This window comes from Hyposmocoma kahamanoa, unplaced genomic scaffold (assembly GCF_003589595.1).
Source record: "Hyposmocoma kahamanoa isolate Upper Pololo Valley unplaced genomic scaffold, ASM358959v1 92, whole genome shotgun sequence".
NCBI classification, from domain to species: domain Eukaryota; kingdom Metazoa; phylum Arthropoda; class Insecta; order Lepidoptera; family Cosmopterigidae; genus Hyposmocoma; species Hyposmocoma kahamanoa.
Window position 1 is genome coordinate 4,670,637 of NW_020654748.1, and position 12,752 is coordinate 4,683,388.

Genomic DNA, 12,752 nt, shown 5'->3' on the forward strand with positions numbered 1-12,752 from the left:
ATCGACAATAAATTTTTACTGAAATGTTTGAATTTGTTACTATGATTTTTGTCCCTAAAATATCAAAGCGTTTTCGCTTTTTCATTCGCATTCACGTTAAATTTATTTCTTTTATTTTATTATTATTATTATCATTACTAAACATTTTATTTCGAGTAACTTTAACAAAACTCATATTTCGGACAACCGTTTCAACTTCATGTCAATTTGGATGTTGCTGTTGCTTGAAGAAAAATTTATGTGTTTTAGATATTTTAGATATTTAAATTCCATTATGCTCGTAGATTAAACGTAGAGTATTTTAATGTTTAAGTTTTTCCAGTGAATTCAAAATAAAAGAAGGTTGGATTGAAGCTGCAGGAAAATCGAAAGATTGGTTTTGTTATTGTGTGTTACTGTGTTTCAATTTCCATAGCAAATGCATTTAAAAAATACATAAAATAAAATCGGCTTCATTTTACTTGTGCATACAAAATAAATTAGAAACAATTATAGAAAATTACATAAATCCTTCATAAAAAATTAAGATAATTTAATTTATTAAATTCGTTGATGGTTCGAGTTTACTCTTGACAGTGACAGCTTATATATATTTTTTCATTTTATCACAAACAGATTGCGATCTGTCGGAATGTGTATCAGTTACATCACTGTGATTCAGAATTGAGATCATTATCGTGAAAGACTTGTAGAATAAAAAATATGAACGTTATTTGTCATCGGAAATTCGTTTGAGTGAAACGTGTGAGTGTGGTTGAAAAATGGCACGACTGGGATGGTATTCATTCATTCTTTCCATGCGGTACCAATATTTCACTTATCGGAGATTTTTTATGTCCTTTTTTTAGTAATTTGTTACATAGTCATTTTCATCTGTGTTTTATTGCTTTATAACAGTCGCTCTTATGTGATATGGCCTAGCGAGTATATATGGAGAAAATGTAGTGGGCAGTTGAACTTTCGACATTTGTTCCCTCTACCACATCGATTACAGAGATATAGTTCATTGAAAAATGTACTAAAAGTAAATAAAATATATGATTTTACACAAACCTTTTTATACAATTAAAAATTTATTAAGAGTTACAGACGGGGACTTTTAGCAGCGATGCAAAGACGCGTTCGTGAAACGCGTGATTGCATCGCTACACTTGCGATTTATAGGCGATTACATCTATGCAAACGCGGGACTGCATCGATACAAACGCGCGATTTCATCGATGTAATCGCTTATAAATCAAAAGCGTAGGTTTGCAATCGCGCGTTTGTGTCAAACGTCGCCACTTGTAACCGCTCTTAGATACGACATTTCTGATTATTTCCGAAAATTTAAACATTGAAAGTGTTGCAATATGGCTTATTAATTTGCGAGACGATCATACCAGTTACTAACCTTTAACTAGAGAATACCTATATTGGGTACAACCCAGAACGAACGAACAACACCGCACGCGCACGACCAGCCATCGCCGACCCCGCGGCTCACCACAAACGCCAGCACCGCATCAAACAACACGCTATGCAACGTTACCTGACCCCCGCGACCCCTCAGCCCAAACACCAAAACTCACTCAGAAACAAAACGACATAACCCTTTCACAAAACCCCTTTAAACGCCACCAAACTATTCTCGCCCTTAAACCATACCAACGCGACGGTCCACATTCCTACTGAACGAGTGCGCCAGAATCGCCAATAATTACGTACTGATAATGTTTAAATAATTAATTATTATTTATATCTTTAATATCAAACCGAAAAGCATTATATATTTTTTTACAGACATGATCTCAGATTGTCTCTGGTAGTAACTTAATTTGATCTACGGTAATTAACTAAAGACTAACTGCCTGGTTTCAAACTAGGACATTCCCTGTGCTTTGAGTACCAGATTACCAGAATACTGGGGCATTTCCCAGAACACCCAGACCAGAACCAATTCACAAATTTTCATATCCCAAATTGGCCCTACCGGAAATTGAACCCGGGACATCCGCATCCATCGCCCACAATGTAGACCGTTAGGTCACCGAGGTTATCAATCTGTGACACTAATCTGTCACAATACCCAGACGAGAGTCAAATTAAGAACAGTTCATTTCCTAATTGCTATCCTACCTGGAACCGAACCCGCCACCTCGTCATCCAGAACTCACAGTAGTAACCGTTAGGAAAATATTGGCATTCCATACTTATACTGCAAAGTTCGCTACAAAGATCAAAAGATCCCGTTCTGAAGCTTCCAATTTATGGTAACCCTGATACGTCTAATTAATCAGGATTATTCGGGCAGACAACGGTGATCTTTGTTTTATCAAGATATTACTTTTATTAATGTGTAGTATTTACTTTTGACTGCCCTTACCCTTAATAGACGACAGTGATTAATTGTGATAAGATATACAGATATATTATACTAATCGATTAACAACGATTTTGTGAAAAAAGTTAGCTTTATTTAGATTACATTTCGAATGGTGATTGGGGTGACATTCATAAAATAGAGATGAAAAATAAGTCACTTTGACACATTTTTTAATTTTCAATTTCGGACAATTAAAATTATTTACACATACTACAATAAATTTGAACTTGAACTACCTCCGTGGCCAAACGGTCATCATGCTAGACTGCCGCGTAGAGGTCGAGTCGGGAGAAATATTTGTATGGCCTACATTTATTTATCTCGTGAGTTTGAAAAATTGGCACAGAGATATATTCACAAATACTTTGACTACAACTTCTAAAATGTGCTAAACAGTTTCAGAATTTTTGGATGACAAATCTCTTAGTTCATTTATATATTTATTTTGACATTATTCAAATTATTCCTATTTGGACATCTAGTTATGTGCATTTTACAAATATTGTCAATAAAAGGTTGACCCAAATAACTATCACCGCATTTAAATTCCAGATTGACTTCCTAAATTCATGCGTGCAAGCTTATGTGATATTAAAAAAAATGTTACTATGCTGCTTTAATTATCGTAACTAACGTAATGGATATTTTTAACGAATTCGATCCAATGATACCAAGTGACAAGACCAACATACAGTTGCAGTGCCACTCAGAGCTTTAAATCACAAAGATCTTTTGACTGCCTCCGTGGCCTAACAGTCACCATGCCGCCACGCAGACTGCCACGCAGAGGTTCCAGGTTCGATTCCCGGGCCGGGAAAAATATTTGTATGACCTACATTTATTTCTCTCGTGAGTTTGGGTGTAATTTGTGGTTGTCTATGTGTGTGTCCATGGCACCCGCGACACAGGGTTTCCCTAGAGCGGGGCTATGTTGAATGTGTGCGTTATTATTATTATTATTATTATTATCTGAGGGGTACTGCCACTGCGCCCGTCACCTAGAGACATAAATCGACAAGTCGCATGTTCCTGTAATTTCATCAGCACCCTTACCTTTCAAAACCGAAACACAATAATAATAATAATAGTTTTTTACTTAAGACAACATAGGTCCACTCGTTAGTTTTACAGAAACCTTAGGTACTATGTTAGTTTATAAAGAATTCAATATTTATAAGTATAACAAAATAAACTACATACAAAAATTAAAATTAAAATTGAAGTAATATAAATATGAAAAAAATTAACTTTAAAAACTAAAAATTGAAATATTATAATTAAATTACAGAAACATTTTTAAATGAAAATAATATAAACAAAACTAAACAATAAAATTGAGTAAAATAAAATAAAATAAAATAGAAATTGCCAGAGTTTGGTCTACATTTTGATTTAATTTAAATTTTTTTAGTGGGCTGCCGTACCACTACTAACAAATTGCTCAAACATGGGCTCCGCTAATATTCTGGGATCAGCGAAATAAGATCTACGGCTTCTTCTAATCGGTATTTTAATATGTTATTTAATGTCATTTTTATTTATAAACAAAATTAACGTTATTGACATTTTTTTAGACAGCAATAATACTTTGTGTGCTATATTGTTACCAAAAAGTCGAAAGTTATCAAAATGCAAGTGCGTTAGTTACGACAAAGAGGTCAGTATTTTAGTTCGATGAAGTGCATGTGAGTTAATGTAGGTATAATAAATACACTTTCAGTATTTTCATGCCTATCATTTGGCAGGACACAGTCAAACTATACTTATTTCGTCTCATATGAACTTCTATACATACTTGTATTTTGACAAATAAATGAAATAAGAAAATAGCCCGGTTGATTCTCTACTATAAATAAAATTCGGTTGGAATAGTCACCTAGGATCTTATCATCGTGATTCAGTATAAGCGAAAAATCAACCAATGCCATCTTTCGTCTTTTTTAAGTAAATATAAAATGCTCCTACTTAGTTATAGCTGTGTGTTGTAATAGGTATGTAACACATATGACCTTTTGACAAACAAATTCTAATTACCATAAATCGATAAATGGATAATGCTTGGGAAATATTTAAATTTGCGACAAGTATAACCATTTTGTAAGTTGTAAAAATTTACATAAATTAATAATAATGTTAATAACACGTAACATTTTTACTATGAGTACCTTTTGAAAACGCAAAGAACTTATCTGCTATTCTATACTAAATGATCTACTTTACCACATTATGATGCAGATGGCTCCCTTTACTAAAAATTTGTATTAAATTGTAAAATAACCCACTTTGTACGCAATGCATTAAGTTAACAACCTGTATTATTATTATACTAAATGGTCGTACCCACTCAACCCAAATACTTGGAACAGCTGATTTTAATTCGCAATACCCGAGTGCTTCCATTTCACAAGATACAATAAAAATCCTTATCACCATCACGTAAATATAATTTTTCTTAATAAAAATAATCGGAGACCATCAAACAGCAGTTGTAGTGTATATTTAAGCCTAAGATATAAATTTTTAATAGCATTAATCATAGTAATGGAAGCTTAATGGTAAAACGAAAGATTGTTCCTTATTCATTTCATTCCCTTTGTTTTACATTTTTGCAAGTTGGTCCTACCTTTAGTCTCATGCAACCGGGATTATGGCCTTTTTTCAATGAATTGATGCTTATTTAATACGAAAAGCTGCTCTCAGTAAGAGGAGCTGAAATTTTTATTCTCTTTTTGTTTCTTTTTATTTTAAAAGCTTCGTATTGAAATCCGAAAAAGCGGAATTTTAGCAGCAAAAGTCAAAATTCTATTAGTGATTCTTGTATTGTTGTTTCAGTGTACCGCCGTCAAATATATAAAGCTTTTTAAGTGCGGTTTATCTATGAATTAAATTTCGTTTTACTGTTCTGTTTAGGTTTCCTTATATTTATAATATCTAACAATATATGTATTTGCAATGTGGTATGAAAGATGATGTAGTGACAAGGATAGAGAGAAGGATGCTTCGATGATTTGGTTATGTAGAAAGAATGAATGTTGGTAGATTGACAGCACAAATTTATAAAGTGACTGTGGATGGAAGTGTGGAGAGAGGTAGACCGCGGCGAAGATATTCCAATCAGATTGAGGATGTCCTTAAAAAAGGAAGGGTTAAAAGTACCAAGAATAAACGGGCAAGTATAAAGAGATTGATGGGAGTGGAGGAGGCGAAAGATGATTTGTCAGGAGCGTAGCAAGTGGAGGTCCATAGTCTCTGCCTACCCCGGTGAGAGGCAGGCGCGATGATATGTATGTATGTAAATTTGTTATTACTACTGATCCAAAGATTGAAATATACAAAGAAAAATTTCTTCAGAAATGTTACAAACAACGCGTATCAAATATTGCACTTAAAATGATAATAACGTAAATTTAAGAAAAAAATATTTATTTTTGACGCAAAAAAACTATAAAACTAAAGGAAAATTCTAAGCCAGGATGTGAACTCGCGACAGACATCGCAGGCAGATTCTGCCCACCAGGCCACATCATTACAACTAAATAATTTGCTGTGAACGCTTACCTTAAATCTGTTCAATTGGCTATTTCTAAAAGAAAAATAAGATTCATCGTCTTTAATTAACAGGGGTGGCAGCTGTGGCGGGTGTGTTCATCCTACTTGGTGTGGGCATGATCGTCGGCTGTCTCATATTGATCGTGGAGCATCTGTTTTATAAATACACCTTACCCGTACTGCGACACCAACCCAAAGGAACTATATGGAGGAGTAGGAATATTATGTTCTTCAGTCAGGTAAGCATTTTTTTCATTAACAAGACGACAAAAGAATGTAAATTTTATGATAAAAGTTATTAGATGTAAGATGTTACGTTCTCGTTGTTGTACAGATATGAACTACGTACATAAAGTTAAACAAGTTATTGTTATAATAAGAATATTTTAAGTACCCTACATTATATCGTCGGTTGAAAGGTAAAATTAACTATTTGCAATTTTGACCAAAAAATATATTATTAAATTTTTGTTTCATTTGGATGAATAATTACGAGAAAAGCGATCGATCAGTACAAAATACTTAAATTCACATGTTAACACAATATTTTAATACATATAAACCTTTAATGATTTCATGATAGTGAAAAAAACACAAAATCTTAATTTTCTCCATTAGTCAATTGGCATTTTTATATGTGTACTTAAATCGACGTTATATTTGTTATTATTAAACTGGTTAGTTTTACATAACCTCGTCCGATGAGTGATGTACGTTGCCAAATCTGAGTATGTAACGCATTTATGCATAAAATAAATCATAATTTTTGTTTTTATTCCATACTAACAATGGCGTGATAATTTAATGTAGGTATATTAAAGTAAAGTAAAGTAGGCATATTAATGTTGGTATATTAAAGCCATATAATAATATAATTATGCATCAAAATTGCTTGAAAATTATACACAAACTTGTGAAATTCTATATCTCACTTAAGCGCAAAAAGTTTTCGCGTGATTTCCGTTCGTATAGTCATTTTGCAAATGTGACCTTATTACACCAAGGGTGCGAAATTGTTCTCAACTAAACACGTATTTCTAATTACCACTAAAACTAAAACATGAATGTTACGGAATAAACAACCTTAATGCATTATACGTGACAACAGCGAACTGTAATACATAATTACTTAGTAAATTGCGAATTATTGGTAAAGTGTGTCAAGTCGAAGCGACACGTGGTACTTTGCAACATTTTGTTAACAAAGAACAGTACTCGATCGCGAAGTTAAGTAGTTAGTTAGTTTTGTATATTTCTCTCAACATTACAAATTCATACAAATACAATTACATGTAATTTTATACTACTCTTCAAAAAGTAAGCGTCAGTTTACAAAATATTGAGAATGAATTATATAATTACACAATAGTGTACATATACACATCAAGATTATTAATGAAACTAATAAATAATTTAATTAAACTTACAATGTCAAGTGTAGGTAGTGTATACAGGAAACGTCAATATAGGTTCTTAATAACTAATAAATGTATGTTAAAGTATAGTAACTTATTAATAACTTGAATTTATATAGTGCTTTGAATGTACTTTATTACTGAATAAAGGGACTTGTCCTATAAAAGGTTCTTTCTGAACGTTTCCTCATAACATTCATTTCTTAGTTCGTCGGGTAGGCGCTCGTAGTAGGTCGGTCCTATAACCCGCGGGTTTTGGTCGGATAAACTAGATAATTTGTTCTGCGATTTCACGTACATAATTAATTCGAAATTGTTGACCTTATCTACCAAGAATTGACCGAGGAAATGTTTTTGTTGGTTAATCTCACCTGATGGAAAGTGACCATAAGGTCGACGATGGAGCATGTACACCTAAATGAAACCTATTCATTCTCGCCTTGAAAAGGCCTAAGTTATAGCGTTCAGGGAAGAAGTCTGCAGGTAGGTAATTTCGCTCCGTAGCCGTTTGACATTATATGTAGAAGCGTAACGCTTCGTGTGAATCTTTACATATTTCGCACTAAGCCACGAATTTGAAAAATTGTCGGCCCCTGTGGTCGAGTGACTTGCACACCCATCGGATTTTCATGGTGCCGCCATCTCTGAGATGCCGGTTTCGATCAATTTTTCGGTTTAGGTCAATACTACTAGTAGAACTAACTTTTCTAAATTGTCTCGGGTCGTTGTTACCGTTGTTGTTGTATGTTGAGATCAGAGCAACGTACGTGATGTTGTCTAATATAACAAAATTGCCTTGCTGCAACACACATAAGCGGTTGATCGCTACGTTAGTGTTTGGTTTTTTTTACGTAATTTAATTTTATTTTCGTGTGTTTCTCTTTTAATCCATTTATTGTATTATATTGGTATGTGTGCTTTTCAATAAACATTTTATCTATCTACCTAAAAGTATTTTGTCTTCACGCCACTTAGTCAATAATGAAAGCTATTTTGTTGCTAAAACAAAGTTCCTCTTCGTTCCGCTGACGAATCAAAATAATTTGTGGATTATATAACTTTGTTATCCTAAAAGCGAAATTTTAAGTATGGTTACAATATACTAAAAATCGCAGCTACTGCTAGGCCAAAGTAGGTCTTAAATAATCTGAACAATTCGCCCAGCAATGTGAGCGGCATAGATTGATTGAGATTGTACTTACGGACTTGATTAATCAAAGTATTTGCAGACAAGAAATTAAGGCTCAGAAATCATATGAAATTACTCATTTGTTGTACTCGTATTTGAACATGAATCCAAACTCTGTGGAATTATGTAAAAGACAGTATCAAGGTTTCGAACCCTCTACATTCGTGATTTGCGTCCTCCGAATGTTTAGCAGCTGAATGTATAAAAAATCCCAGACATAATTCGTACATTCAAACTTCGGAAAGCATGAATTTTGGTCAGCTTCGCCAATAACACATTTACTTATTAGGCTTTATATATATATTTTCAATACAAAGACTTCGATAATGCGAGAGTATCACGCTTTATAGTTAGATTTAACTGAAATAAAGGCGTGGCCGTATTGATCAATTACGACCCTGAATGGAAACTGAGCTCAGTGGCTTTTAACGCTGAAGGATCACTTACCTTTGCGGACTGGGCACAATCTTTTTGTGTTGACTTTGTTTCCGTTCTTAAATTGTTTTGTTTAGGCTTCATATACATCTTAGGGTTCCAATCTTCAAGTGAGTCTTAAAAAAAGAAATCTTTATACAATATAATCAATATGGGTAAGAGGAACACCGAGGGAAGAGCTAGAAGCCTTAACTTCTAATCAAAAGAATTATATACTTATAGTCTCTCAGTCGATAAAACAGACAAACAAATTAGTTTAAATGATGTCAAAGAGATGTCGCTACGATGCTTCAATTCCAAAAGGCGGGAAAAACAAATTTGACAGGTGTGAGTCTTGAGAGCACGAGATCATATATCGGAATTTATTTATAAAACTGACAAACATAGCCAAGTTTAGTGTACTTCAAAATTCTTATAAGACTTTATCTGTTCTTCCTAGCGGTCAAAACATTTGGCTCATAATAAAGTATATTTTTCTTACCCCACCTGTTTTTTGTAGTTCCACAAATTGCAAAATCAGTAGAAGGTCAAAATATAGGTGGTGCACCCATTGCTAAAGAGTAGGGTTTCCAAGCAAGCATTACTAACATATGTAACATAAATGACACTACAAATAGACAAACTTCTGGCTTAGTGACGTATGTTTTGTTTCAGAAATTGTACAGATTCATTAACTGCGTGGAATTAGTTTCACCACACCACGCGGCTCGGGAACTCGTTAACACAATTCGGCAGGGACATTTCACTTCGCTCTTCCAGAAAAGCGTCAAAAGGGTAAATATCACCCACGAAATAATTTTATTTGATGTAATTCTTCAATGGTGAGTCGAAATAAAAATCAGATTACGTCAGGAAAGCGCATTTGTTTCAGAAGGAACACGAACAGCGTAGACGAAGAAAAAGTAAAGCGCAGTTTTTTGAGATGATACAGGAAATCAGAAGGTAAATATTTCGATGTACTTCTAATTATGCATCTTTTTGCTATTTTTATTCGATACTATATACACGAATTCATTTTATTTATTAGGGTACAGCAAGGACGTGACCGTGATCAGTCTTTAGATTCGATAAAAGAGCACGTCGCGGTTGAGACTCCCGATGTGTCAGAGGAGTTGACCGAATCGAAATTTCTTTCTCCATCGCCGGAAATTCCTGCTCGTTCACCCCGCCAAGGCCGATCACCCCGGCAAATTCGCTCGCCTCGGGGACGCCGAAAAAGATGCAGTCTTGGTGGACTCAACGTACGAAGGTTCAGTACTGACTCAGTCTTAGGTTCGGATTCGGCATCTTTTTATGAACGAACAAGTCACAACATAGGTAGAAGACTGAGTCGTGACACAAGTTGTCTAACTAATTCCCCTCCTGATATAAATACTAGATTACGAACACCATCACCTATGGTACGAAGAGCAGAAGGTTCTTCGACACGATCTTATCAAGACGTATCAGATCGTTCATCGAACTATTTAGGGATAGATGGTCCTACGCCACGAGCCAGTATAGAAATCATGGTTTCTCACGATCAGGAAGTACCTCCTGCTCCACCATATCCTAGAGTATCACCGGCAGGCGGAAGATCAGAGCTGTCGCTGTTATCGGAAGACGAACTTATAAGATTGTGGCGCAGTTCAGAAAGGGAAGTCCGAGAGGCGCTATTGGCGGCCTTGCAGGACAGAAGAGCCAACTTAGACCTCAAACAAGACCCGGGATGAAAGGAGACTTGTGAACACTTCTGGAAAGAAATTGGCCTGAAGATAATCTTTGTGGAATGTTTCATTTTCTGCTCGGCACGGAAGCGATAAGAAGCATCGATAAGAAATGCCGTAATGGTTGAGTCAGTGCCTTCTTTATATTGTTTGACGCAAGATCATCTAGTGTGCGGTACGAGTAGTAAAACAATCGGTGTTCATTTCAGTGTCTTGGTAATTATTATTATTGTATTTGAAAGGCTGCCTTATTTTAAATTTAATTGCTTCTTCAACTTTGTGTCCGCGTCAAACAATCTAAACGGTGGTACTTGGATGGGGAGTACTATTGAATTTGGAGATGTTTACGTCCAGAAAAATCAATTTAAGCGTTTATTAGGTATATGAAATTGTAGACTTGAAACACTATAAATTTATGTATTATAGAGTATTAAAATAGCTGTGACCAGAAAATTTAAAGTGCTTTATCCTATAGTCTAGTTGGCGACAGAATAATTTAATTCAGTCATGAAAATTATGACATGGAAGTAATGTAGGATTAATCTTTTGAATCAAAATAAAATGATAGCTATTTCAATTTAATATTTATAATAATAGACGACGGGGAATAATGGGGAATAAAAATAATCAAATATTACCAATATAGCTGTTACTATCAACGTTCCCTAGTTTAATAAAGACATTGCGGCTACTATATTAAGATCATCCTTTCTTATAAACGTTAATACGTCACACAACGCAACATAGAAACAAACTTCGTATAGTAACTTAAAATAAAAACATTGTAAAAATAAAACTTCAGAGAACGGTGTCTTGGTTCCTACAACAATGTGTTTCATAGAGACAAGAGAAATTTAGTTAGAAGCAACAATGCTTTCGATTTCTCGATATTCAAGTTGCGATAAAAAGGTTATTGTTCTAATCAAACGTCTAACCTGTACACAGCTCCGGCCAATGATCCTACTGTGCAAATATAAATACATTTCTAGCGAAATTCAGTCCTATGGCAGTTTTTATGTACCAGTTTGTATAACCAGAGCTTTTTCCTTGCGTTCTTATCTTGTTATATTTATCCGTGAAACAAAACAAGTAAGTTAGTTCGTGTCTATTCGAGAAAGTTCAGAATGGTTATTACCAGAACTACAGAAACTACAAGAAACGAGCTGTCCTGATATTCGGAGAAGAACTGCGAAGCCCGAAAAGGTTGTTGCGTTAAGGTAAACACACGCCCAATTGTACATAATAGAAATAATAAAGCCTAACAAAACAGTTTGTTAAACTCAGTTTCACGGGACTTTGGAAGTTGTTTTAGGTCAAAATCTGCCTAATTATAATATCGAGTTGAATCAAATTACTTAAACCCCGCAAGTATAAGTCTCTTTTAAAGAGTATGTCTTTGGAATTAAAATTTTCATCAGTTCACTAGCAGGACATTTCAAAATAAATATTTCGCTATTTTGAAAGAAGATTCGATGGCTTTCTAGAATAGTGACCTATTTACGTTCTAAAATAAAGTGAGACGTATTTCCCGTGCAAAGTTGACGAATCGCAGACTCCCAATATTGTCATGTGATTGTTTTAACCAATGAAAAGCTCGGTGTCCCATTCACAATAAAATATCACGTTTCTGAATAAATCTCAATAATAAGTCAAAAAAGGGACTATTTCGGATTGGACCACTATTCTTGAAAAGTGCAATATATTACATATATTAAATCGGGAAAACCTTTCTTGTTATCTAACGAACGAAATATTAAACAATCTTATCATGGAAGGAATAGCAAACTCTTAACAGTTAGAAGACGCATTGTAACAAATGTAAAAGTATGTGTGTATCGAAAACGTAACAAAAATTTTTTCATCATTTTCGTTAATAATAAAATAATTATCGATTGTTACATTCTGTAATACAACTCCTGATTGTTCTATTATGAAAATACTTCGATGGAACTTCTAACAAAAATCTACCCAATGAAATAATTGTAACCATAGAGGAATTAATGTACTAAATATGACGTATGCGATAGATCAAAATAACTATCTCTATACTTAACGTCTTAAGACTCAGTAAACTTGGAAAAGCGCTAAACGCG

At 34.2% G+C, this 12,752-nt stretch overlaps 1 protein-coding gene across 1 annotated transcript in view; it reads left to right on the forward strand.

The window, feature by feature from the left end:
- Window positions 1-10,931, forward strand: part of LOC113236654 — a 133,559-nt gene extending 122,628 nt beyond the window's left edge. The window contains exons 9-12 of the mRNA XM_026472816.1: window positions 5,987-6,153; window positions 9,608-9,727; window positions 9,825-9,895; window positions 9,981-10,931. Of these exons, the coding sequence (XP_026328601.1) occupies window positions 5,987-6,153; window positions 9,608-9,727; window positions 9,825-9,895; window positions 9,981-10,665 (1,043 nt within the window). The 3' untranslated portion in view covers window positions 10,666-10,931. The remainder of the gene's footprint in view (window positions 1-5,986; window positions 6,154-9,607; window positions 9,728-9,824; window positions 9,896-9,980) is intronic.
- Window positions 10,932-12,752: the final 1,821 nt, after the last annotated feature.